At 43.3% G+C, this 27,159-nt stretch overlaps 2 protein-coding genes across 5 annotated transcripts in view; both read left to right on the forward strand.

Annotated features, from left to right (window-relative positions):
* Positions 1 to 85: 85 nt before the first annotated feature.
* INPP5K (inositol polyphosphate-5-phosphatase K) lies at positions 86 to 16,228 on the forward strand. Of its 4 annotated transcripts, none has more exons than XM_050321830.1 (13): positions 86 to 255; positions 2,687 to 2,794; positions 3,457 to 3,565; positions 6,008 to 6,124; positions 6,457 to 6,629; positions 7,246 to 7,357; positions 7,888 to 7,997; positions 8,580 to 8,606; positions 10,303 to 10,495; positions 10,742 to 10,879; positions 11,400 to 11,483; positions 12,584 to 12,688; positions 13,730 to 16,228. In XM_050321830.1, the coding sequence occupies exons 1-13, from the start codon at positions 221 to 223 to the stop codon at positions 13,844 to 13,846; spliced, it is 1,428 nt and encodes a 475-aa protein (XP_050177787.1). In that variant the 5' UTR covers positions 86 to 220; the 3' UTR covers positions 13,847 to 16,228. The 4 variants fall into 4 exon arrangements, with proteins under 4 accessions (XP_050177787.1, XP_050177788.1, XP_050177785.1 ...); XM_050321828.1 differs by lacking the exon at positions 86 to 255 and adding an exon at positions 326 to 2,466; XM_050321831.1 differs by lacking the exon at positions 8,580 to 8,606 and having other exon boundaries at positions 87 to 255.
* A 4,873-nt stretch (positions 16,229 to 21,101) lies between these two features.
* The window catches only part of MYO1C (myosin IC), a 53,032-nt gene continuing 46,974 nt past the window's right edge, over positions 21,102 to 27,159 (forward strand). The window contains exon 1 of the mRNA XM_050322070.1: positions 21,102 to 21,220. The gene's annotated coding sequence lies outside the window, so the exon portion shown is untranslated. The remainder of the gene's footprint in view (positions 21,221 to 27,159) is intronic.

Genomic DNA, 27,159 nt, shown 5'->3' on the forward strand with positions numbered 1-27,159 from the left:
GGGGTGTTTTCTCCTCGGTGCTGCCGCGGGTCCTCCCGCCCGCCTGGGGGCGCCCCGGCGCGGCGCTGGCCCGGCCCCGTCACGCGCGCCAATGGTGGCGGAGCGCTGAGGGCGGCGCGGAGGCCGCGGCCGGGCCGGGCCGTGTGAGGGGACCCGGAGGGGTCTCCGCCGTCCCCGTCCCCTTCCCCTCGGCAGCGCTTCCCTGCGGGAACCCCCGGGCATGGAGCTCGCCGGCCCTCCCGCGAGGGAGCTGAGGTGAGCGGTGGGCGCGGAGGGGCGCGGGTCTGAGGGCAGCTCCTAAAAGTGTAGCCAAGCGGTTACGTAAATTAGCCGAGAATTAGCGAAACTTGTGTTTGGGCTTATTAGCCGGGGGGGAGTTACACGAATTGGCGGCGTTGCGTAGTCATATGAAAGAGAGGAGAAAAGCTGATTTTGTGGTTTGGGAGGCTTAGGGGGCATTGCTGTTCCCTGGGGCTGCCCAGAGCCCCTCTGTGTGTAATGAGGGCACGGCATCTGCGCTACATTATAGACAATGTCTGTAACGCACCCGCTGCCTCGAACTTGTCGCTTTTGTGAGGAAGAAGGAGCTTGAGTCGATCTTTGGCATCTGCTTTTACGGTGTTTGTATGCTGTGTTTTCCCTCTGTCGATAAGTGCTGTCCTGTGGGCTCGGTTCGCTTCAGAAACCTGCTTAGAGGGTAGTTGGGTGACTGTGACACGAAAATTAAAAAAACCCAAACCAACAAACACTAGCATTTGTTCAAAGATCCTAAAAATCATCTGAAAGTGGTATTATAAAATTCTGACCCTAAAAAATTCTCGGCTGTTGAATCATTTGAGGAGTCGGTGGCACTTAAATTTCAGGATGTTGCTTGTATTTAGGAAGCGTTTGGAGAAAGTGCACTGAGACTTTGCTCCAGTGGGACTGGGAGCTTCCAGGATGGTGTCACAGACTCACAGGGTGGTTTGGCTCGGAAAGACCCTTAAGATCATGTCCCTGCCACGAGCAGAATCCTCCCTTTGGTACAAGCTGTGCTTGTGGCATCAGGTGGAAATGGGCATCACCCAGATCCCCACTCCTGACTGTGGGCAGTGCTTGCATGGCCCCGCAGGGAAACTGCATAATTAAGGATGTTCTTAAAAATTTTACAAGTGTTTTTGGTGCAAATTCTGCCCCTGCATTCTGTGTTCTTATCAGTGCTGTGGTCACTGGGCACTTTGAAGAATTGAATTTCTGTCAGTAATGACTGATGGCTTCAATATTATTTCAGTTTTGTTTAATCAGGTAATTGTCTTACAAAATTAGTAACTGGAGAGCGTTCCCAAGTGATTCTCTGATGGCAGAATTAGGTCTGCAGTGTACCTACATTTTTTTTCCCCCATAAATTCATTTTAGAATAGCTTTTGACTGACTTCAGCATAGTCTTACAAAGAGTAAAAGGGTGAAGGAAATTATGGATCATTTTAGTGTGATATGCAAGGTCACTTCCCAGCTCTTCCACAAACATTGTATGTCACCTTGAGCAGATTGGGGGATAAAAATACGGCCTTAATAATGGATGTATTGGTGGAATTCACTACTTAATTATCAATGTTTATAAGGTCCTCATAGGCCTTTAAGATGGATGGAAAATTAACATTTATAATATTTTTAAGCCAGTCTGACACGTAGCAAGACTGACGTATGAGTGAATCTCTTTTTATAAGCTCTGACATTGAAATTACCCCCTTGTAAAGAAACAACAGGTGAGTTCTGTGACCTGCAAATGTTCCTGACAGCGCTCAGGAGGAGCAGGAACTTCGCTTGGTTTTGGTCAGAAGTTTGTATGTTTGGGAGCTGGGGATTATATTTCCTCTTGCCTACAGACAGGCACATGATCGATTCAAATCAACAATAAATTCTTTTAAATCTCGAGCTTATATAATTAAACCACATTAAATCTATTATGAAGAAACAATTCCCTGTGTGTGGTGGGACGTGATTGCAGCTTTTGTAACAGCCCAGTGAGTGCGGTGGCAAGGCCAGAGGGTTTTTTTTTTTCCCGGTCGCTGCACCTCCATTTGTCCCTTTGTGTTAGAAGCAATGCTGAATTCCACTCGACCTGGGAGACCCTGATCCACCTCGTTTTTTTTTCACACGCTTGGGACCTGAATGGGCCAGTCCTTCCGAGGGCAGGTTTGATTTTGAGCAGATGGCATCCCTCAGCGGCGAGGATGCGTCTCAGCATTCCGAGGGGCTCTCCCTGAGCGATCTGGAGAGCCTGCACAGCTTGCGCAGCCGCTCCGCCAGCGTCAGCAGCACAGGCTCCAGCGGCCGCCTGCAGCTCCGGCAGAGAGTAGCCCACCTCATGGCGTGCGTGGAGGACGTCAGCTCGGACGATGAGATCCACGAGGAAGTGTCCCGCACCCTGGACGAAGCTTTCCTCATCTGCGGGAAAAAGCTGAAGGATAAGTGGCACGAGTTCAGGTTTCGTCCCCCCCAAGTTGGTTGTTTCTTGCGGCGCCGTTGGGGGTTTGTCGTTAAGGCTTGGCTGGCAAAGAGGTTTCTGAGTGATGAGAAGTGACAGAAAATCTTTGTTTTCTGTAGACAGGAATTCTGTGGGGAAATCAGAGCGTTCTTAGGGTTGGTTGCCTGTCCACGCTTCACTTTTAGCAATGGTTTTTGTGTGATTTTTGTTTGTTTGTAGACTACACTTAGTTACCTGGAATGTGGGCACTGCTTCTCCACCTCCTGATGTCACTAGTTTACTTCAGCTCAATTCACAGGGCCCGACTATGGATATGTATGTTATAGGGTAAGTATATATTAAAGAACTCGCTTTGTGAGTTTATTGCAAAACTGCCGAGTCTCAACAGCTTCTGGTCTGCTTTGGGAGCACTGTGGGATGTGAATCACTGGCTGGGAAGTGGTTTAACACTATTACTACCAGAAGGTGAAGACTGAGTTAGTCTAACAGAGTACTAACTGACAGCAGAGATGATTTATAGCAGGAGAAGCTTCTCTTCTTTAAGCTGCTATTTTGTGACAAAACACAGAACATTTTTTTCTAAACAAAATGTTTTGCCTGCTGTTTGCTTTGTTATCATGTAAAGGCATGTTCATTTTGATGTGACAGTTATGCAGTATTCAGCATGTTTTAAGGAAATTAGTGCAAGCTTATTAGGCATAATCTGCCATTGTGTTTTCCAAACTTTCATGAAATTTTGAAGTCCTGACAGGTTATTTGTTATATCTAGAACCTGGCATTGTCTTAAACTCAGCCTTCAGGTGTATATAAACTCCTTTAACTTTGTTTTTCTCAGTGTTAGATGTGTTAGACCTGTGGGTGGGTTAAACTGCTTGTAAATGACAAACTGAACAGCAAGAAATCTCTGACTTAAGCTTAGTGTTCTGCAAAGGTTGTATGAATTGTGTTGAAACCAACTGATGCAGTGTGAGTAATTGTGATGTGTTCAGCTTACAGGAGGTGAACTCAAAAATCACGAATTTTCTGTCTGACTTGGCATTTGATGATCCGTGGAGCATTTTTTTCATGACTGTGTTGTCTCCCTTGGGATACATCAAGGTAATTATTTACATCTCCTCAGTGTCACAGCACTGAAGGAAAGTGTCTTCCCCAGCTCCAGCTTCCAGAGCTTTTTTGCCTCAAACTCTCTATAAAAGAGAAGTTGACGGTGTTTTTGCAGGTGTCAGTCACTTCCATAGTTACACACTAGTTAGATTCATCGTCACACTTGTTGCAAAGTTTCAGTTTTTCTCCATTAATACTAATGTCCTTAATTTTAGCAGTAAAAACTGGACATTTTCATTAAGATTGCTGCGGTTCCTTTTTCTTTTCTTTTTTTCCTCCAACTTGTTTGCAGGTGAAAATAAATTGCATGTTTGTAAAACAGGATTTTAGTGGGTGTGTGTATTTATCTGAGGACTTCACATTTGATTGAAAAACTACAGCATTATATGGTAGTTTAAAGGACAATTTTTTTGGGTAATATCTGGGGCATAAGATCAGCCACAGTACTGCCTGTTTTAATAATGGAAACAATAAACATAGGAGGATATCCTGAATTTCTCCAATAAAGAGAAATTAAAAGCCTTTTGAATGATGTATTGGTTTTCTAAATCAAGCTTTATTTCAGGGTGATTTTGCTGAGATGATTGTATTATCTGCATGCTAATCAGACTCAGTAGTCGTGCTGTTATTTTAATTGTGATTAAACAAAACAAAGGACCCATTGGGAATTATAAAAAGGAAGAAACCCACATTGTTCATTCTGGTTAAGTCATTGCTGATAAACATTCAAAATCTGGCTGTGGGCTGACATTCAGGCCCTGCATGCAGACAGCTGAAAGAATTCCTAGTGGCATGCCTGGCTGATTTTGAATTCCAATTTATAAATGTGGCAGTTTGGACCCACTAATGAATGGATGCTGCCACCTAATGGCTTCCAGCAGGACTGGAGTAGCTCCAGTAATAGGAGGGAGCTGTCAGGCCGGGTCAGAATCAAAACAGGCAGCAAGGAGAGGTTATCCCAGGACAGCCAGGAGAGGACGAGCAGTTACCCCTTGGCTGACCTGTGACGAGGTTGGGTGTAGAGGGGTTGGTGTCATCCCTGGGACGTTCTGTCCCTTCAGTAACAGGGTCTGTTTTCAGAGTGGTGTTGGTCATAGTCAATTCTTTCATCACCCACAGGATCACGTTCCCTCTGTACAAGGGCTTTGCTGGATTTGGCTTTAAGTGTTTGTGGGACTAGTGCTGGTTCCAAGCAGATTGTTGTCTTGCAGTGTTCAAGACCTACAGAGAGAGGTGGTTTCATATGGATTTTGAGAAATGTCTGGGGAGTGGCCACAGCAGAGTGAAGTAAAGCAAATAAAAATGGGACTGGAAGATCTTGGTATTTCATGAATGTAATTATGGGAAGGAGAATGGTGGCTACTGAAATATTTATGCATCATCTAGTAATTGCAATCCAGCCCTTCAGTATACTGTTTAGTACTGTGTTGGGTTCAAGGACAATGAGAACATTGACATAAATTCTGAAGTCATTTAATTGTGTAGATATGGAGGCGAGGAAAGGAAGAATTCTGTTCTATATTTTGGGCTGAATGTATGTACTTCTCCAGCAGTTGTATAGTCAGTGTTGTTCTTAACAGCAGATTTTATTCTAATGTAGGCTTTTTCTAAGTTAATCCATCATAAAATTGAACTACAATTAATATATTTCAATGTCTGTATTTTGAATTGAATCATTATCATTAAAGCAAACACTTAAAATGAATTTTGTGTCTCATGCCAGGAACGTTGTAAAGTCCATAACTTTTTAATGAAGAGCATCTTTATTAGACTATTTCCACACACAAAAAAAAACCCCAAACCACAAAAAACCCCGTGTCTTATGTGCTCCCTGAGTGTTGTTGCTTTGGAAGTGTTTGATAAATCAGTTTTACAGGCACTGCAGGCAGGAGTTGCCGCTGTTTGCAGCTCACTGTTTTTGCAGATGTCTAGAATTACCTGCTGTGCTTTTTAGGTGTTTTAGTGGCATTTAGAATGTTTAGTGATCTGCTGAAGGATGGTTCAGTTTGAAAAACTTGCTGCTGTTGGAGGATTTTTAGGCGTGAGCCATTAAGATTACAGGTGAAAAGTCAAGGGTTTGGTTCTTCCTGAACAGGATTCTTTAAGATAGAGACAAGGCTGGGGAGGCAGAAGCAAAGTCTTTAAAGAGGTTTGGGCAAGGTCAAACTCAGATTTGTAATATGATGTTACAGCTGTGTTAATTAGTTGGGGGATTGATCAGCTTAGTTTATAAGCAGGTTTACCCCAGGAATGTGTTCCTCACAGCACTGGAACGTGCCTGCATTTACTGTGTCCCGGGATCGAAGCCACTCTTGGCGAGGGAATTGCATGACTTGTGCTATGTTGTTCTTCACCTCAAAGCTCCTGTGAAGTAGACCCAAGTCATTCCAAACGCCTCCCTGGAAATGACCATTCCCTCTTCCGTCTGTGTTCCAGCTCTCCTCCGTTCGCATGCAGGGCTTGCTGCTTCTGATCTTTGTGAAGCACATCCACCTCCCCTTCCTCCGGGACATCCACACCCAGTTCACACGCACCGGCCTCTATGGATACTGGGTAAGGAAGTGCCTGACACTCGGCTGCCCTGGTTACTTGTGGTGATGTGTGTGTGCTTCTGGATGGTTTCATGGTGGGAGGAGGAGATGTGGTTCAATTACAAATTTATAAACTGACCAGCAGCGAGACTCGTTTGTCTGAGCTGTGTGTGCGAGTGCACTGCACAGACCATAATTCTGGTTTATTAGCTGACCGGCCACAACTTCTGTAGGATGAAATTGTGCTGATTTAAACCTAAATAGCAAGATTTAAGAAGTTATAGGTGATGTTAATAGTTACCTTTGCAGGCTTTGAGCGTAGGTTCAGGGAGTGTTGTTGATGTTCCGTCCCAGGGGAACAAAGGAGGAGTCAGCATTCGCATGTCCCTCTATGGTCACACAGTCTGCTTCATGAACTGCCACTTGCCAGCCCACATGGAGAACACGGAGCAGCGACTGGATGACTTTGAGAAAATCCTGGAAATGCAGTTTGAAGGAGAGAATATTCCAAGTACCTTGGAGCACGAGTGAGTCGTTCACCCAGCTCTGTTGGCGTTGGCTTTATCTATTACATGGTGAACTCACGCACTGAAGAGTTTTGGGCTTGGAATTTTCATCCGTCGTTTTTATTTTAAATGTCCCTTCAGCCTGAATCCTGGGGGGAAAAGATAACCTGAAAGATGGAGGTCTGTTTTACAAGACTGTTCCCTTCCTCTTTAATTACATAAATCAGTTAGCATATAGACTGTACAAGCCATGCAGGAAAGCTTTAGAAACTAAAACCTGTTTATACCAAAAATCCTTTCGATTGCTGTTCAGTGTTCAGAGATGCAAATCATTGGGAGGCTCAGGAGAAATTAGTATTCAGACAGTAATGAGCAAACAGCAAGAGTGCAAGGGACTTAATTTACTGTTTCAATTACTTCAAATTTTTGGTGTAGCAGCAGGTTGTGCCTGTTTAAGCTTATCTATAACTACTTAATGTTTGTGTTTAAGCTGTTTGCATTAAGTAATATAAGTGATTAGAGCACCTAATTAGCGTAATGGCTTTTATTCTGTTGAATTCTTTCACTTCTGTTAGTGGATTCCTATAAATCTTCTTTGGGTTTTTGCATTTATTGTTTGTTTCTTCTTCTTCTTAAGTGTTCTCTTCTGGTTTGGAGATCTGAACTTCCGGATAGCAGACTACGGCATCCACTTTGTCCGGGAATCCATCAACAACAAGCGTTACAGTCTGCTCTGGGAAAAGGACCAGGTATGTTGCCTTGGTTTGTGGGGGGGTTGGGTTGGGTTTTTAATGCTTACAAGCACAGCATGGTAGTTACCATCACCTCTAGAGTTTCTAATTTCTTTTAAAGAACACAGAGCAGTCGTGAGGTGGGACAGATCTATCTGTTCACTCTCTCACTTCTCTCAGTCATAAGCCCCAGTTAATTGCAACTATTTCTGCCTCTCTTTAGTTTCTCACTTTACAATACTTGTGTTTGACTGGAGCTTTCGTAGAACTTCATGTCTTATCAGTTGTTCCTCACCTTAATTTCTCCTCTTCAGCCAAGAATTATTTTTAAGAGAACCTTATTCTGGAATTTGTTTTGAGTGTAGTTGCCTCAAAATTTGTGGACAGATCATGTCAAGAGTTCTGGCAGTAACAGAGGCACTTCTGAGTTTACCTTTCCAATTATGTTGTACTAGTGAGATGTTGAATTCTTGGAGGAGCTTTCTCAATCACCCTTTAAGCTCTGATTTTTAAACACAAACTTTAAAATCTACTTTTTATTTCTGCAGTTAAATATGGCAAAAAAGACAGAAGCATTTCTTAAGGAATTCATAGAGGGTCCTCTGCAGTTTAAGCCCACCTACAAGTTTGACCTTTACTCGGATGTGTATGATACAAGGTAAAAGCATCATAAGATGAGTTAAATGTGGGATATGAGGGTGAATGTGGGTGCTTGGTTAAATATCACTTTAATAAGTAAACCTGAATTTGAAATGTACTGCTTGACTGGGGCTGTTGAGCTACTCTGTTGGGCTTCTTCACTGATCGAATCTGAATCAATTAATATTGCTGGTTGATGAAGCTGGAGTCTGATGATTGCATCAGGGAGGTAGTGAAACAACCCAGCTTCCTTTTTAGAAAGACTGGATTAACAGAATAAATGAGCACTTGTTTAAGCCACTTCTGTTTTGTTGTGTACTGCTAAAAGTGCCCATTGGTTGTCAGAAAAGAGCAGAAGAAAAAGAGTAATTGTCTGCCAGTTTTGTTTTCCTTCTCTGTTTAAGCATTTTATTTAGGTATGCTGGTATTTTGAAAGTTAATTTGTCTCTACTGATTATCTTAAGTTGAAAATGTATCTTAAGTTTCTGAAGTTTTTCTCTGATGCTGAAGTTTGTTGTTAAGTATTAGTCTTATATCTTGACAGAAGGATAAGTTCCTGTCCAAACAGGGGTTTTGTACTGATCTTTTTCTTTACTTCCAGAGAACAGAAGTCCCTGTTTTGGTTTAAGTAAGAAGAGAATTTTCTGAATTTTGTAGTTTCGTAAATATTTCTGAATCAAAATCAAGGCTCCTTCCAAGCTTTTGATTTGATTTTTGTGAAATATTTGAAAATCAGATGACAGCTGATTTTCTTTAGGGCCTTTCTGAACCTGTCTGAAAGCTGTAGTGTTATCTACTCTGCTGTTGCACTTAACATTGGATCTTTATTCCTTTATATCCAAAGGCATTTTGCTCCCTAATTGAATGTAAAGATACATAATGAGACCAGCAGTAAATCCAGTTAACAAAGAAGACTTACAATACTCCAAACCCAGACTTTCTACAAATGATTCATAGCCTAGTAGTCTGTACTGGCTCATTTAAAGAACAAAAAGTGTGCTTGCACATACTGTGTGTGATGTGCTGCTGTTCAAGCAAGCAGAGATGCTTTGCTCAGGTGGGGGGAGATCAGCAGGCCTCATGGCAAGCCCCCTTGAAAAGTGTGCTTTTCATGAACTCCACAGTATTTTGTTAGATTTGATGCTTTTTCAATGTGAATGTTGAGGTTTTGTTTCCCATCTAATCTGCCATTCTCTCTAAAATGGTGAGTGTATTAACTTGAGCTGTTTCTTTGGTATTTTCTTGCACAGCAGAGCAGACATATGGCAGCTCATAAAGATTTCTGTCGGTTTATATAATTACTGGAGTAAGTGGGATAAGGGCCCTTAGTCATTTAAAATCTTTCCACCTTCCTAAAGGTGAGTCAGACTTGCATATGGGAAGGGGTAAAGTAAAAGCACATTGAATATTGAACTAAATGGCATTGGTTTTGATATTCAGACTTATTAAACTGACAGTTTTCCTTACACATCCTGCTCGTTAACTTTTATAACTCAATCCAGTCCGTTCTAATTCCTCTTCCAATAGGGTATGATCTTTTCTCCATTTCAATTTGAAGTGACACATCCACACAGAGGAGTTGCTGTTAAATCTTCCTCCCCCCACAGAGAGAACCAGGGAAGGCTCCTGTCTTCTGCTGGTACTGATATGGCACAGGAGGAAACTCTGCATTAAGATTACAGTTGGATGTACAGCACAGTTGCAGGCACAACTTTCTTGATGATGGAACTTTGAAAGCCTGTTGTTGTAAGACCTGCAATGCAGACTGGTACAATTTAGAGGGACTTCTAAATAAAGCATTGCTGTGGCACCTGTGATCACCATAAGCTACTTAAGTTTGTCCCCGTTTTTTGTTGTTAAAAGAAACTCACTCTCAAATATCTTGAATAATTTCAAACATCATTCACACAATCTTCCTGCGTATTCCTTATGTTTATGCCCTCATTTCTCAGAATATCTATACATTTGAAGCTTGGGGCAGTTGCTGTATTATCTCAGTGTTCTTGCATATTTATTTCTTTTTAGGAGAAAGTATCATTTCCTGTATGAAGCCGACTAACCCACTGAAATGCCCCTCTCCCCTTCATTTTACTCCTCTTTCAGAAACCCACGAAACTGCTCTGTGCTTAATGGAGTTCAAATTAAGGAATCGTTGGCTGTAAAGCATTTTGAACAGAGCTGTAAAATGAAGCTTGGATGTGATTGCCCTCTTTTATTGATTTGTATCTGAGTGTCTTTGAACTTTGAGTAGGTTTTGCACAGCATTCTTAGCTTTTGGCAACTTGTTTTTCCTCTCATTTCACGTTTACCTTATGTTTTTGCAGTGAGAAGAAACGAAAGCCAGCGTGGACTGATAGGATTCTTTGGAGAGTGAAACATCTCTGCCAGAATGCATCAAAAGAAGGCGAATTCTCTGAAGAAGAGCAGACAATTTTTGTTACTTTGAATAACTACATCAGCCACATGAGCTATGGCATCAGCGACCACAAACCTGTTACAGGAACATTCGGGCTCGAGGTGCTGTCCCAGTTATGTTGTTAAGAAAAAGTTTGTTTTATTAAGTGTTGCCTCACAGAATCTGGTTTCTAAACCAAAATCTCTGTTTCCTTCTGATGATAGTGAAGGCAGCAAATTGGTTTCAGTTTATTTCCAGTTTTTTTCAGTTTATTTCAGTTAGGAGTCCCAGAGCAGACGTGGCAGAGAATAACAATAACTGAAAGAATGACACACTTGACTGACTTCAAACTCTGCTCTTTTGCCTAGTTGAAGCCTCTTGTCTCAGTCCCTTTGGTGGTGCTGAATCCTGAGGGCGAGTGGAGTGCAGAACATGACGTTATCATCCGCTACTCCACAGTGCCTGAATTCCCGAGCAGCGCTTGGGACTGGATTGGGCTCTTCAAGGTAATGTCATGTCATGGTTCTTCAGCAGAGATGGTGAACAGGACTGGAGGAGGTAGTTGCTGGTTTTAGGGCATTGTGGTTCTTGCTAGAACTCTCTGAAATAGTTATATCTCCTTGATTGCCATTAGTTTCTGTGTGCTGACAGCTTAGCTCCATAGATGTGAGTTCTTTCACGCCCTTTAGATTCTCTGCTAAGATACTGTGGTGATTTATTTAAATAAAATGTTGCAGAAGCTGTGGAAAGGAGTTGTCTTTTTCCCCCCCCACGATGTCTGCAGTTCAAGAGATTTATGTAGCAAAGAAAGAACAAAAATGAGTTAGTGGAAGGGTAAGAGAAAAGAGCACTCACTCTCTCAGAAACCAAAGTTTTGTGCATGCCCCTAAAATGTTTTTCTCCTGAAAGTGCAGTGTTTTAATTACTTCAGTGAAGTAGTAAACAGCTCTCACAACTCTTGAGTTTTCCATGTAATATGTTTTTTGTTTTCTTTAGAGGGCTGATGGTTTGCATCTTTCTCTGCAGGTGACTTTCAGGCATACCAATGATTATGTTACTTATGCTTGGGTAGAAGATGATGAAATCTCTTCTGACAAAGACAGTAAACAAGTAAGGCAGTTGTATTTCTTTCTAATGTAGTTTCCCACAGAGTAGCATTGAAGGTCTGTTTGTCCCATACCCCTTTCCTCTTCTGTGTCCTCTTTGCCAGCTGAAGCTAACTGGGAGCAATATTATTGTTTAAAATCCCTCTTCCTAATGCTTAGCAATTTTCAGGTAGTCTGGCACACCTTCTCAGTGTGATCATATTGCGTAAGGGAATTGATGATAAAGCAACTTATTCCTTTAGGGACTTTTCATTGTATTAAGAACTACTGTCACTTTATATTTTGATCTGCTTCTGCCACTGAATTAAGTAATGGCCCATTTTTTAATCTGATTGTTCAAGTTGCTCAGTGTATCCTTAATATTTATTATAAGATTTTGGTTACAGTTGTAAGTATTTACACAGTTAGTTCCACATATCTAATACAGCTCCAGATTGGGGTCTCTTAGACTTTTTGTTTTGACTACTGAATGTTTTGATCTTTTGTTAAAAACTGCTGTCTGGTACAAAGCTTTCTAGTAGGGATTACCTAAAGTGATTGAAAACAACCAAACAAAACTTATTTTGAATACAAATGGTGTGTTATGTCATGTTAGGGATTTTGTAAGTTAGCATCAGGTTTACAGCAAGAACCCAAACTGTACTGTATAAATATTCCGAAGCTCAAAAGTGCTCTGGTATCAAGTTTTCCTATCACTAGGCTTAGAAATCTGAGCACTACAGACGTTGTTTTAGCAGGATACCGGGGGGTGCAGTTTGGGGACAGGGGGATCTTTAGGACAGGAGCAAACCGAGGTGCTGCTTTGCTCGTTGCCACCAGGAGGCAGCTCCGCTCCCTCCCTGCTGCTCCCTGCCCTTGTCCTTTCCCCTGCAACACTCGGGGCTTTTTCTTCTCCTCTCTCACTGAACCAACTCGTCTTGCTATGAGTTTTCCACCCTGATTTAGTTTTCAAGTGGTTTCATGAGTTATTTCTGCCCTCATCCGTTTTAAAACCTGCTTATAAATAGTACTGATTTTTAGTCCTAAATGGCAGAGACTGATTTTTTTGTAAACTTCTTTTTTCTGTGGAAGTTGCTCATTGCCTGTTCTTATTCTTGTTGCCAGGTTTACATGAGTGCTGCAGAAATACCTACTATGGGAGGAGAATTTTTGCTGTGTTATTATAGCAATAACTTGCAGTCAATAGTTGGCATCAGCGAGCCTTTTCGGGTAATGTATTTGGAAGCTCTGATTAATGTTGATGTGATCTTCTCAATTTCTTTTGCTTTCACATGCATCTGAACATAGGTGTGTGCAACTGTGCTAATGCTGGGAGAGGTGGCAGCAGAAGGAATTCTAAAAATTATATGTCCTGGCTAATGTCCCATAAAAGAATTCGCTGATGTGCTGAAAGACTCTTGAGAAGCTGTTATGGCAGCACACAGCAGTGAAATAAGACAGGTTTCTTCTCTCTCAGCTTTCACTTTTGGAACTTCAGGCTCTCATGTTAGGTCCTGGTTTCTAGAAAGATGAGACCTCAAGTGCTACCAAGTTTCTGGCAGATTGGGAGTGAGCTCTTTGTGCTCCCTTCTGTGATAGATTTGCACAGAAGTGTTTCCTGTATATTAGTCACTTGAATTTGGGAAAGACAGCACAGCTGGAACTCAAGTTAATTGTTTAACAGACTTCATTTAATTTCTGAAAGGATCACTGAACCTGCACAAGCAAGATGAAGCGACCAATCATTTGCTGCTTCTACACAAGCACTGTTTTTTCCAAAATAATTTTGTTTCTGCATAATTTTCTGTGCTGCCATGGCTGTGCTAATGTGTTGTGGAATGACTGAAATAGAAGTTCTGCACTCCTGTTGGATGAAGGGGTTTTAGGAGACTGTGGAACTGCATTGCCTTAGGGGATGCAGTAATGAAAGTCACTGGGCTGGCTGATGTATCTCAGTGCTACTGTTCCTGTTTTTCTCTCTGTTTTGGTGAGAAATGTGGCAGAGCATTTCTGTTGCCTCTGAGCTTAATATCTACAGGAGACTCTGCAGGATGGTTGTCACTTGTACGTGGATACAACATCCAATATGCCTTTCTCTCTGCACAACACTTAATGTTTTGGTGTCAGTTTAGTGGATTTTTACCTGGTTTTTAAATTTTCTCAATTTTTAGCAAATATGACAGACACCTTTACGTAATGGAATCTTGACAGTGCAGAGCAAAACAGTGGGTTTGAGTTGTTAATTTGTGTTTTAACTTGTTTTTCTCCTAGATTCAGCCCAGCAAAACTTCAACAGAAAAGGATTTGGCACAGGGAGAGAACAGTTGGATGCAGCAACCTGACAATCTGGAATCACGCGATGAGTTTGAAGACAGGAAGGGCATTTAGTGGTCCTGATTCAGGAGTCAGATGATTCTTTATGTCTTAGTGATTGTAAGCTTTTACTCTTAGAAGATGGAGTAAGACAGGTAGGATTGTTCAGAAACTTTGTAAGCTCATAGAAGATAATTTATTGTGGAAACAGATATTTTTATTACGGGGAGAGTAACTCTCTTGCACTGGATGAGAACTGTAAAAATAGCACTTAAGGAATGCTGTATGTTTTAAGGTGATAGACATTTCTAATACAATGATTTAACCTAAGGAAGTTGCCATGTTTAATAGGTTTTTAGGCTCGTTCCCTTTTTTTGTAGAGGATATTTTATTCACGATGCAATATTTACTATGCTGTAACCACTTAATAACTGATTTCCACATTTTGAGTTTAAATGAAGTTATTTTAAAAAAATATTTATTAGATATGGCCAGTTAGCTTGTTTTTAAATTTTATTTGACTTTCAAGTGTAAGCTAATTACCTTTTGGGAAACATGTGTGACAACAGGTCACATGAAAACAAAATCTTTGTGTGAAGTCTCCTTTGGTAGATCCTTTTCTTCATGCCTTACTGAGAACTCTTTGTAGGATTTTCCATTTCTGATGTTTCCAAATTGAAATACATTTATCAAAATGTATTCCTGATTTTTTTTTTTTTTTAAATTCTTCTTTTATAAAACAATTAAGCAATTTGCCTATTGCCTTTCTCCCCCTCATTAAAAAAAGTAAAATAACACCATTTTTATACCAGTCCCTGGCTTGGAGTTGACCAGGATCCCACAATTTCTCAAAGAAATGCTTTAGCATAGGTGAGGAGCCCATGACTGATGAAAAATTGGCATCATCTGTGCTATAAAAATTGTAAATCTCTTCCATTTATAGCAATCAGTCTTAAAAATTTCTGTTTTTCTAATGGTGCTTAGACCTTAATATATCCTGTGCACTTGAGGGTGGAGATGGAATAAGAAACTTCATGTACCTTTGGGAACCTGAAAGGTAGTTAGCTTCAGAAATGGTTTCGTTCCTTGGATGAGGAAATGGAGATATTTGGAAAGGATAGGAAGAGGCACCAACATTCCACAGAGTGTGAGACTGCAGTGCTGGAAAAGAGCACTGGTGAGTCTCCTGTGTTACAGATCCAAAGCTTCCAGCTACCTACCACGTGTGGTAAGTAGAGTTAGTCACTAATCACTGTCCTGGTGGTTAGGGGTGGAAAAGAACAAATTTGGTTCAAGTGGAACAGCAAAGGATGTTGGTGTGTTTATGCTGGAATGCTGCTTCAGAAAGGAATCAATTCCTTTTTGCTCTTTTTCTCAAAGCCTTATTTTTTTTCAGGGTTGTTTTTGAGATAGGAAGTTAGCACCTTGATGAGGATGGTTGTTTTGCAGTTACTTGCTTGTATCATTCACTGTATAAAATCTTCTGAGGGCCAGGTGTCTTTGTATGCTGAGGAAGCTCTAATAGGTTATCTGCTTAGGTAGTTGCAGTGGGGTTTAGGAACACTTGGCCTCTGTAGGTTTTAGACATGCTCAGCTTAAAGCTTAGTGTTGGGAACTACTCCCTGTCATGAGTAGCAGGTTCAGAGGATACTTGTGTTCATTGTGTGGATTAACACTGCCTTGAGGTTTACAGTTTGTACATTCCTGTTACACTTTGGAACCATATTAGAAACAGTTTTCACATTTGTACCGGTCTGCCAACAGTTTGTTTTGCACTGAATCTTTCAGGTGTGTGACTTCTCATGGCAATTAGGGCATCAGACAAATCCCTGTCGAACTGCAATAAGCAGTTCTCGAGTTGTCCTCTGTTCCTGATTTCACTTGTGTAACCATTACCGTACTCCACACAAGGAGATTCTGTGGAGAGCCCAAAGAACAGTGGTCTGTGAATTGCAGACCACAGCTGGTGATTTATTGTGGACCAAGATCCAGTTTCTTCCAAGCAGGGTGTGTGTGGTGTTCAGGAGCGGCGCAGAGGGGGAGCCACGCGGCCGCTCTGCTGGGGCGAGACACTCGAGAGCCTTCCTGTTGTGTGGGAGCTGATAAACCCTCTGTCACTGGACACAGGAGCTGCATTTTGTAAACTAATCCTTTGAACCACAGGACTTCACTGCAAATGCCCACGGCAGCTGGGGTTGGGACTGCTTGTTAGTAGGATGCTGCACAGAACTGTACTTCTTTCTTCAGTATTATGCACACAGAGGCACTTTTGTTTACTACTGTTACCTATGGTAGCTTTTCAAACTATTCCATGACCTGTAATGATGCAATTTCTGATGAAATTTATCTTTCTTAAAACACCTTTAATTGGATGTTATAATCACTGGAAATGTTTTTATACTCGTGTGTTTTCTTCTCCTGTACCTCTGAAATAAATCCTGGCAGTGAAGTGTTGAACATGGCCTCTGTTGATTTGAGGATGAGCATATTGCTTTGGGTGGGGAAGATTAATTTGTGCATGGTAACCTTTCTCCAGGAAACCCTGGTCCTGTTTAATGCACAGATACAACAGTGGTTTAGAGTGCAAATCAGTCAATAATAACATATGTTGTAGGGCTTTGGGCTTCAAAAGAAGGGCAAGGACGGATGCTATTTTTCTTTTGGACAAAGCAGATTCATCCAGTTTTTCCCCCCCTGTTTCAGTGAACCCAGTATTAAATGAACTTGTCATTTTGCATTTCTGTCCCCCTTCCCCCACTGAGGAGGGTTTTGGTATTTTCCTTGTAAAAATGCATAAACACTTAAATTGCTTTCTTAATTTTGAAGAATGGGTTTTTCTAATTTCCCTTTGTCACGGAGAATTTTTCACGGTGTGATTTGAGGTGTCATTTTTGTCTTTGTGAAAGATCTGCTTCGTTATGCTTTGTATTTTAAATTTTTGCATGTTTTAATATAAATTTGGACTCAATTTCTGTCTCCAGGATAACTCTTGGTAATTCCCTGGTGTTAGAGAATTTATTTTAAAATAGGAAATATGCCTACCAAGGAATGTTGTCCGGTATAGCCTCATTTAACTCCCATATATTTCTGATTCCTGGCTAACCCCAGGATGTGCAGTGTATCATTGCACAGAGATAGTACAGCTCTGTGTAAACAGGAAATATTTCTAAGATGTCTTGCGTGTTTGTTAGACCCTAAAAATACGTTCTGATAAAGACTATTGTTTCCACTACCACTGCTTCCTTCTCTGCTCTTGGACACCAAGTGACACTCAGATGAACTTGTCTTAATTAATATACTGCAGTGGAAAGGCCAGTTGAACAAAGCTTGAATTCGTTATTCCTTGAGAGAGGAAACGATCCCTTTTTTCGAGAACTCTGCGTTACCGACAGGAAACTTCCAGTGGCCCTTCCAGCCCTTGGATATAGGGATTCACTACTGGAATGGGATTGAACTGAAGTGATTCCTGTGCAGTGCACAGTTACTCTGGGCATTGATCTGCTCAGGAACTGCACTGATCTAGTCTGTTTAATTGCTTCAGCTTGAGAGAAACCATCGATTTGTGCGTGGACACCCCACTCCCTTTCTTACAGTGGAGCCGTCTGCCACTCACAAGGTCTCTGCAGTCAAAAATCTCATTTTGCAATCTTGAAAGTAGAATTCTGTTTGGGGACATTTGAGCACAGCTTGGAAGAATCACTGGAGGAAAACAGTGAAGTCAGGGGAAGTGTGGGAACTGGGAATGCAAACTGCTGGGAGGAAATGCAGAGGTGCAGGGGAAATTCAGAAAAAAAGAGTATTGGCACCACAAAAGGAAGAAAAACAGAATAGCAAACATTTTAACCTGCTAACTATACTTTGAAACTGGCAGTTATTTAAGTACAGACATCAGTCCTGGTAGGGAATGTTTCAGTGTTATTTATCAAATACCACTTTCACTGTGTGTTTTCAGTGTAGTTGCAGTGGTTTTGCAATGAACTGCTTGAGCTCAGCAGAGACCACACTGTGTTCCTCTCTTCCCTTTTTTATTTTGTTCTTATATTTTTTTTCTTCAGCTTCTTTCTACTTTCTTCATCCTTTTTTTTTTTCTCTTCTCACTGAGTTGTAGCCCATTTTCAAAAGCTTTTTTGCACATAGTTCTGGTATCAGCATCACAGGAGCCATTCCAGCTACACAATTCTTGTGTTCTAGATGACCAATCTTTGTGATTTCTCTCCATAGGAAGGGGAGAAAGGACAAGCTGGGTATTGCTCCATATTACTGAGAATATGGTGGGTTTGTTTGGGGAAGTGACAGTGATGGGGTTTTTTTAAACATGATAAATCTCTTTTTCAGTAGAACCCTGTATTGGCAAGTAAGTGCTCAAGGCAACAATTGTTGGAGTGGAACAGTCTGGTGTGTAACAGCTAAGGGAAGCATAAGAATAATTCCAGATATGAAAGACAGAACAGTGACAGGCTGTTTCTTTTCAGCTGCTGAACAGACTGGTGTTACCTGGATCTGCTCTGGAGTGGCCAGTGGTTGTTAATATTATGAAGTAGGTAGGTTTTCTGATGAGCATTACCGTTTGTATTTGGCTCGTAGCAGAGTTGAAAATTCAAAATTGGCTCTTCCAGGAAGATAAAAGGAATTGTCTCCTATCAGCAAGTCTTAAGATACCTGAAATTTAGACTGATTTCCCCACTCCAGTCACGGGTGGGATATCTCATCTTTTTTGAAGGGAGTGAAAGGTCTGGCCTCTCCATTAATGGATGGCATGACCATTGTAAAGCTCTGTAACTGCACTTAAACCAGTGTTCACCAGAATATTTTTCTCATATTTGTAGTAGGAATTTTTGTGCACTGATGTGCAATTAATTTCCTTTGTCATGATTAGTTAGCTACTCAAGGACTCAATTAATAACGATCTCGTTCTGCAGCAATTTGCAGAACTTCCTGTAGTTACCACGGGAGCAATTGGTATTTTCTATTGCCCTGCCTCGTGGAGGCAAAGGATGAAGAATTTTTTTCTACATAAACCCTCTTGGTAAAGATTTTTGAAGTCTGCCGTGTGATTGTTTCGTACCAATACCTCTGAAACAGCATCCGCAGCGACTTGACTTGGGATTCTGAGTCCGCTGGGAGCGAAGTGGAACATTAACAAAGTTGGCAGCAATAAACACGAGCATAAATTTAGGCTTCTTGGAACTGTCGTGGCACATTGTAACCAGTGGAAACCAGTCTTGAACTTAATTGTTTCAGCTCACACCTAGCACTTAGTATAAATACAGAGGTTCATCTTTTCCTCTCACAACAGGGCTCTCAACCAAAGATTGCAGTTAGTCGAATTCTGCTGCTGCTGCTGCTGTGTGCTGAAATCAGAACTATCCGTAAAGAACAGAGAGATTTACTGAGTTGCCTTGGAAAAATGGAGCTGCGGATTGAACGTATTCCTACAGGAGAAATCATCCGCGTGGTCGGTCGCGATGGAGAGCGCAAGACTGTAAGCCCGGCTTTTATTGTTCTGTTTTCCCCTCTTGCAGTGTTAGTTACACAATAACCAGCTTAGTTCTGAACTGAGCGACTCCAGTGCAGAAATATGAGGGTTTGCAAGACTGGTTGGTTCTTGGAGTGGCTGTAGCTGTGTTGTGAACAGTTTTCTCTCCCTAGGATGGAATTAGTAGCAATGAACGTTCATATGAAGTGACTGTGAGTTTAGAAAATTGTTAAAGGGCATTTCCTGTTGAAATACTGTAGTGTAGCAAAGTTGGTGTGACTTGCAGTTGGTGTTTGGTCTGGCTGTATTAATTCTGTCATAATTCTGGAGGCATTTTCGGAGTACGAAGGAAGGGAAAGAGCTCTGAAGAGTGTTTTGATCCTCCTCAATATTGACTGTTTGTGCTGTCATTGGGTTCATGCCCTGAATGTTATAGGAAGGTTCACACATGGAAAATTCAGAGTTGAGGGACATATTAACAGGCTACTATGAGTATCTCAAGGAACTGAGTATTCTGTTAACTTGTGACTTTTACTGACTCTGGTTCAGGGTTTGTATGCAAGCAGATGGAAAATCCATGAGCTGATTATTTCTGGTTTGATGTGGTAGATATGAACAGTTAAGAAAGGCACAGTACTCTTCTAAAAATACTTTCCGTTTTCTTGGGATGCGCGGCCATTCCGTGTGGTTTGCTCCGGAATATTTTCTAACTGGATTTGTATGTTTTTTAATTAAAGGATTCTTTAGAAAAGAAACTGTAAAAACTATTTAAAATGTTTATAAAGTACCCAAATGCAACTGTGAATTTATAGCTCTCTGCCATAGGTGCTTAAAAGCCATGTAACAGCTCTGGTAGATTCATCTTGTACTGAAGTGCACATCTGTGCATGTTGCTCCCGTTTCCTTGCATTGTCCTTGTTGTGACTAATCTAAAACTCGATCTGAAAATTAGCTGAGACATTTACTGTGTGAGGTTACACCGCTGTCAGGTAGAGTCACTTTATTCCACAAAAATCTGAGAGCTCTCTCTGCCTTGCTGGAAGAGGAGATAGTGGCAATTCCAGTGTTCTTTGGTGTTCAGTAAATGGTCCTGAAATGTTACCGACTTACTTGTAGTGACAGTAGAGGACACTGGCGGGACTGAATTGTCTTTCCCAGGGAGAACTGTTCCTTTAAACCTTATCTCAAACAGCATGTGCCAGGGTCCTGGGGGAGACATCAGCAAGAGAAAAGGTATCAGTTCGGCTTGCTAAAAAGTTTTAAATGCTCATTAACATGCCATAAAAGGGCAATTTGCTACTTTGAGAACAGCAGCCTTGTCGGTGCCAAGTGCTGTCTGTGGTGCAGGAATGGCCAGAGAGAGGCAGTTTCTGATGTCCCGCGCTTTAACAGAGGCTTTAAAGACCCTTTCAACTGTTGCAGGAGTGGCAGAGCTTTACTGTTTCAGCTCAGTGTGGTTCAGGATGTTGGGAATTCGATCACGTGCAGAATTCCCCGTGGATCCCGAGGAAGGCTGCCTGCGGTATTTCCCACCTGCGTGGATGCGGATAAACCATCAGAGGAGATGGTTAACCTGAACGTGGCGAAGTTCGCTCTGTCTCTCCGTGGTGGGGGGAGAAAACCACTCGGGAGCGAACTTTTCGAAGGCGCGCTTTTTCACGACGCCCCCCCTGACCACCAGAGGCGGGGTGGGGGGGGGACAGGACGGGCAGAATTCCCTCCAGCGCGGCCGTGCGGGGCGCGGGGGGACAGCGAGCAGCGGCGGGGCGGTGCGGGGCAGCGCGGGGCGGTGCGGGCGGTGCGGGCAGCGCGGTGTCCGTGCAGGTGAGGGCGGAGCGGGGGCCCAGCCCGCATGCCCGGCGCTCGGACATGCTCACTAGCGGCGCGGCGCGGGCTCCGCGGGCAGTCGGCGCCGAGGCGCTCGCGGAGCCGCCGCAGGGCCCCGAGCCGCGTCCCGCGGCGCCCAGCGCAAGGTGAGCGGGGGCCGGGGGGGGGCCCCTCCGCGGGTGTCCGTGACCACCGCCCGGCCCCTTTCCCCCCACCCTCCTTCGGCCGCATGGCTCAAGGGGGCAGCGCCGTGCGGAGGGAGAGAGAGAGGGAGGGCAGGGCGGGCAGCCGCGGTTTTGGCCGTGCCACCCGCCCCTTCCCCCTCCACCGGAGTCGGCGACCTTCCCGGAAACTCTAAAAATTTCCACGGAAGAAACAAACGAGCGCTCGAGAGCCAGCCGGCATCCTGGCGGCGGCAGGGCGCGGGCTCCGGCAGCGCCGGGCGGTTGCCGCTCCCTCCCTCCCGCTCCGCGGCGCCGCCGACTCCGGTAACGCTTCCCCGAGCGCATCCCGAGCGCCCAGCCCGGGACGGGCGGAGCGCTCGCGTGGGGAGCCCGTGGGGAGCGCGGCCGGAGCCCGGCAGGGCGTGGCGGGGCGTGCGGCTGCTCCGGGCCGAAACGTGGCCGGGGGTTCGGGGTGTCTGCCTTGCCCTGCTCTGTACCGGCCTCCTGTAACATCCCTGACTTGAGTTACGGTTGTGTGCGCGCTGCTGGCCCGCCCTGCTGGGCATGCCACTGGCACTGACGTTGGTAGGATTCTTCCTTCTCGGCCGGTGCTTGCACAGGTGCCTGAGAGCGCTCGGTGAAGAGAGCTCGCTGTGTTTAGCCCCGTTTTACAGATGGAGGTGATGTCAAACTCCGTACTTCTTCAGCTTAGACCACAGGTCTGAATCCACTGAGACTCGGGGGTCCCCATCTCTTGTGCTGCTTTCTATGCCAGTTTTTCCCAGTTCTGATAGACCTGGAGTTAATTGCTTTAGGCGACAGTGATTCTTGGAAGGAAGCTGACTCTGCCTGAATGAGCAACTCGTTCTAGTAACTTGAATTTTCCAAGTAAGCTGGCTTGAGCTGTGTTCTTGTAGTTGGGAGCGTTACAGAGGAAAAGTGATTCTGAGATACAATACAGAGATTATTCTGGTATTTAATCATTCTCTAACAGTTGCTGGAGGCAGAAGGCTTCACCGGAACTACTTGTAGATGGCAGCTGCTTAGTTTTAGAAAGTGACAAATGAGAAAATATCCTGGGTTGGTGGGACAATCCACGAAAACAGAACCACATCTTAGAGTACTTAGGAAGAAAGGCATTTTTCTTTCATCTGCTTTTGGGGCAATAGACAATTACCAGTTGTCAGCACCTTTTGAAAACTGCCTAAGGCTTATGGAAGTGATGAGTTCTTAGTTTTTACAGTAGGCCCTGATATGGCAACCACTGGCATGACACTTGAGAGGTTTCAGTTTTGATAGTGGATATAATGTGTTTTAGGGAGGGGTTGTATAAATATGAATCTTGTTTTCTGCCTGGCAGGGACCAATGGAGTGCTAGACTGTGCACATGCTCTCCTAATTTATCATGGTGTAAAGGATATTTTTTTTTTTAAGGAAAAAAAGATGTGAATCATAATACACTAAGGGAGTGAGAGATCCCATGTGACTCAGGATCCACAGGGTGTAATTTCTGTTCTCCTTTGCATAATTAATAGCGAAGAAACTTGTGATTGATGTTGCAGGATTTATAATAATTATGAGAGAACTTATATAGATCCTAACAAATAGCTAGGTAGAAAACCTTTTTTAATTTTTTTTTTTTTTTTGTTTGATCTAAGTCTACTGGAGAAAGGTCAGTAAAGAACTGGGGACCAAGAATACTTTATAACATTACATATGGTGTGTCTTCTTATGAAAAAGCTCAAACTTTATGCAAAGGTAAGATAGTCTTAGTCTTGTTCAGATATTTGAGATTTTTTTATTGTTTGTAGTGTCATGTTGCTTATTACTTTGTTGGGAACCACGTGCTTTCTAGGAACTGGACAAATTCCTCTACCCCTGTCAAAAGGGACAGGCTACACCAAATGCAGGAGCTGCCACCAAGTGCAGCAGCTGCCACAGTCCCAGAGCAGAGGTTAAACTATTGCTTCTGTGTTTCAACCCAGTGCTCTTACCTGGCAGGCTGGAGTGGTTCCAGCGTGTAAATTAAGGAGAATCCCTGGGCTAGAGCACTTTGCCTCCCAGTTTGGAGAGTAATGAGTGAGGGCTGTTCACAGGGGGCTGTCAGATAACCAATACTTTCTGTAGGACGAATTTATATAGGGAAATATAGGAATTTATAATTTATATAGGGAAAATCTGATGTGTTACTGGTGTGGGAGGGAACTTAAAGTGCAGCAGATTTTCCTGAGGCTGGTGTGTCCTACTGCCCTTTGCAAGCGATGCAAATGTAACTAAATCCCTTGTCCTTTCATACAGGCTCAATATCCCTTTATAAAGGCTCATTTGTGTGTTTCTAAAACGTCACTGCGGGGAAAACCATCTGTATTGTGCTTTGCCTCACCTGTAGCAGCGCCACTCCAATGTGGTTAACTTTTCAGACCTGATCCAAATCAAAGCTGAGCAGGCAAAACAAACAGGTGATTTGTCTGGAGCAGTTTCCCAGCCCAGCTCCCCGTGTGAGCACACCAACATCTGCACAGAGGAAGGAAAGGCTGGGATCAGGTGGGGACTGGCCTGTTGGAAGCAGCAGTGCTTTGTGCTGGCAGTTGTGGCACGTGTTTGTTTTTTGTCAGGGCCCTTCCTGTGTTACTGCCTGACTGCTGTGGAACCAGCCCCTGAGTGATGTGGTTGGCCTTGCCTAGGATTGCTGTCCCTGGCTTCAGCAGAAACCATACATCTAACCTTCTGTCATCTGCAGTGGGTGAGGTTTGCATGGGTTGTGTTTCTCTGAGATTGGAGCACAGCTCCTTCTGTGCCTGGAGGGAGCCGCTGGTGCTGTGCCTGCTGTGCCTGGCCTCAGAGATCTCTCTGCTGGAAAACATCCCGCTATGTATTTTGTGCCGTCCTCTGCATATTCCTTGTTGATGCATTAGTGGGGTGGGTGGCCAGCTCTTCCCAGAAAGCATTAATAAAGCAAGCAACATAAATAAACGTGAAAGGCTAACAAAGCTTGTTATGGCAGAAGGATTCTGAGTGGACAAATACCAAGTAATTTGTTGTAACTGAGTCATGTTCTGTGGGGGAGGAAAGTCTGGTGTTCCTTGAAGCCCTGCCCTACTTTATTTAAATATTTAAACATTTAAATGCTGCAAGGAGCAGCAGGGCCAGTACCTTCTCTGTTACTTATAATATATCTGCGGTGTAGCCTGTCCTATATTCAGTTCCTGTCCTGGAAGGTGATAAAGGTTGGTATTTAGAACTCCTGTGACATCCATGTGTGCATGGATAGCTCTCCCTGGCAGTGGGAAAGCACTTGGTCACAGCTAAGCTGTGCTTCCCTTCACGGCCCTTTAACCGGTACGTTGACCTTAGTCCAGCTTGGCCCCCGCCCTTCCTGTAATTCAGTTCAGCAGCTGATAATAAATGAAGGTAGAATTTAGCACTTGGCAGTACCTTGGGAGTGCTGCGGTGTTTGCCTTCCGGGCACTGAGGTCCTGGAGCTGGAAGGTACAGCAGTCACTGGGAAGTTTTGTTACTGAATGGGCAGTGTCATTGCTGGTGGCAAAGAATGTCTCGTCAAAATGTGTTGTGATATTTGCCAGGAAGTGGATAGTCCATGAATGACTATAAAAAGGCCTCCCTAACACGGTTGTGATGGCACTCAGCCCGCTGGTTGGATGCAGACTGGGCCATATAAGCTGTAGCTGCTTTAAAAGGCTGTGCCTTTAAATTTAATTCTGGGGATTTCTTTTGGAGGCGCTTTTCTAGTAAAAGTTTACCACAAAGTTTGCTACAGAGATGATGAAGGGCCTAGAGGGGAAGTCATAAGGAGTGGCTGAGGTCACTTAGTTTGTTCAGCCTGGAGAAGAGGAGGTTGAGAGGAGACCTCACCACAGTCTGCAGCTTCCTCAAGAGGGGAAGTGGAGGAGCAGCCAGTGACCTCTTCTCTCAGGTGACCAGTGACAGGACCCGAGGAAGCTGAGTCAGGGGAGGTTGGGGTTGGATATCAGGAAAAGGTTCTTCCCCTGGAGGGTGGTCAGGCACTGGAACGGGCTCCTTGGGGAAGTGGTCACAGCCCCAAACCAAAGAGAGCTCAAGGAGTGTTTGAACAACACTCTCAGGCACGTGGTGGGATTGTTGGGCAGAGCCAGGAGTTTGACTTTGATGATCCTTGTGGATCCCTTCCAGCTCAGGATATTCTGTGATTCTGTTATTTGACTCTCTTCTTCCTTATAGTGTTCATGTATCTGACCAGAGGCTTCAGCACAGAGATCCTGTGCTCCTGATCTCAGACAGTGCACACTGAGGCTGCAGAACAGCCTTTGCAGTGGGTTAAGGCTGCAGGGAAGCCTTTGTTCCTCAGCAGCTGAGGCTGTTTCATTAGGCAGAGTGATCCCTGGTGCCTTCTGCCAGCTGACAATCACCAGGTGTATTTGGCCATTTTACTAATGAAGAGAAGGATTATGGAGGGAGCTGTAATTCAAGAGAACAGTGTTGTCAGAGGATTTTGGGGAGCTTACAAGTGCATTTTTCTTCATTACCATATACTCAATATTTCATGGTTGCCTTTATGTCTGTTTTCATTGCCACCTGCTGCCTGGTCTGAATGGGATATTCCTGTCCAGGAAAGAGTCACTTTCACTTCAGAGCTATAGTGACAAACTGAGAACAGAAGAGAGGGTAAACTCAGCTCTCTCACTGTGCATATTGTTCATGGCTGAAGGGTCCAGTTAAGTCAATGTCCAATTATATAATGAAGAGATAGTGATCTGTGTAGCCTTTTAGAAAATTAAATTCCACTGAAACAATATAACTGGAACTATAGAAGTAGGAGGAAAGCTATTTTCCCTTCTGAAGCAGATCTTTGTATGGTGTTTCGAGCTGGGTTTTTTAAACTCACTAACAGTAACTAATAACTTGTACATTATACAGCCCACACTGAGTCATTGTTTACTCAGGGAAATGACTTTCAACAGCCAGACTTGTTTGCTAACTTTAATAACTAAAATATGCAGTTCTGTGCTTTACAAGGCAGCACACTATAATCAACATTTTTTTTTAAAAAAACATAACCTGATACATGTTTGCAACACTACACAGTGTTGCTTTAAAATTAATGTCTTTGCAGTTCAGGTTTTGATCTGTAGCTGAGGTGTCCAGTGGTTCAGTTTGGAGAGTGGGAAAATTATTGCACGAAATTATTGTTGGGGTTTTCTAGAGTTTTATTGAACCTTTCAAATTAGAGACCAGGAAGCCTTGTTCTCTGTCCACACATCTTGTTCTTTTAAATAACAGGTTGTCTTACACTCTTAGAACTTTTGGAGTCTGGTTGAAATTGCCTCTTGGGAGGGAAAACCACACCTTTGTGCCAGGAAGCCAGGAATTCTCTCTCTTGAGAGAACTGGAACTTGGACAGCAAAACAGATGTTTCTTTTGCCTCGTGTGAGTGAGCACTGAAGTTCAGTCCTGTCTCTTCCTGACTGACTCTCTGCTGTTCTCTGTTAGCACAGGGTTTTCTCACAGGTGTTCCAGGCAGCTTTCCTACCCACCCATTACACCTGTTAAGATTGTAACAGCAGTGTTTGTGTACCTGGTTGGTTTTGGTGACTGCACAAACCCTGCCAAGTGCAGCCAGTGCAACGTGTCAGGTTTTTCCATCACTTTGTTCACGTGGGAGCGAAGTGGGGGCAGCTCAGCATGTCTGACACTCCATGTGGAGGGACAGGAAAGAGGGTTTGGACTTTTAAAATATAATTTTTGAAGCCATTTCAGATCTTCTCTTTGAATTTATGCATTTATGAATTTTGTGGTCAGTTCTCTTTCTTCTCCCTTCAGAACTAGTAAGTACCATGAAACTAAAAAAATATTGCAGCTTGAAAGAGAAGATTCAGAGCAACATGATTCCTGGAAAAGCATAGTAATGGATAATGAAGAACTGC

This window comes from Myiozetetes cayanensis, unplaced genomic scaffold (assembly GCF_022539395.1).
Source record: "Myiozetetes cayanensis isolate MyiCay16 unplaced genomic scaffold, myiCay2020 scf27, whole genome shotgun sequence".
NCBI classification, from domain to species: Eukaryota; Metazoa; Chordata; class Aves; order Passeriformes; family Tyrannidae; genus Myiozetetes; species Myiozetetes cayanensis.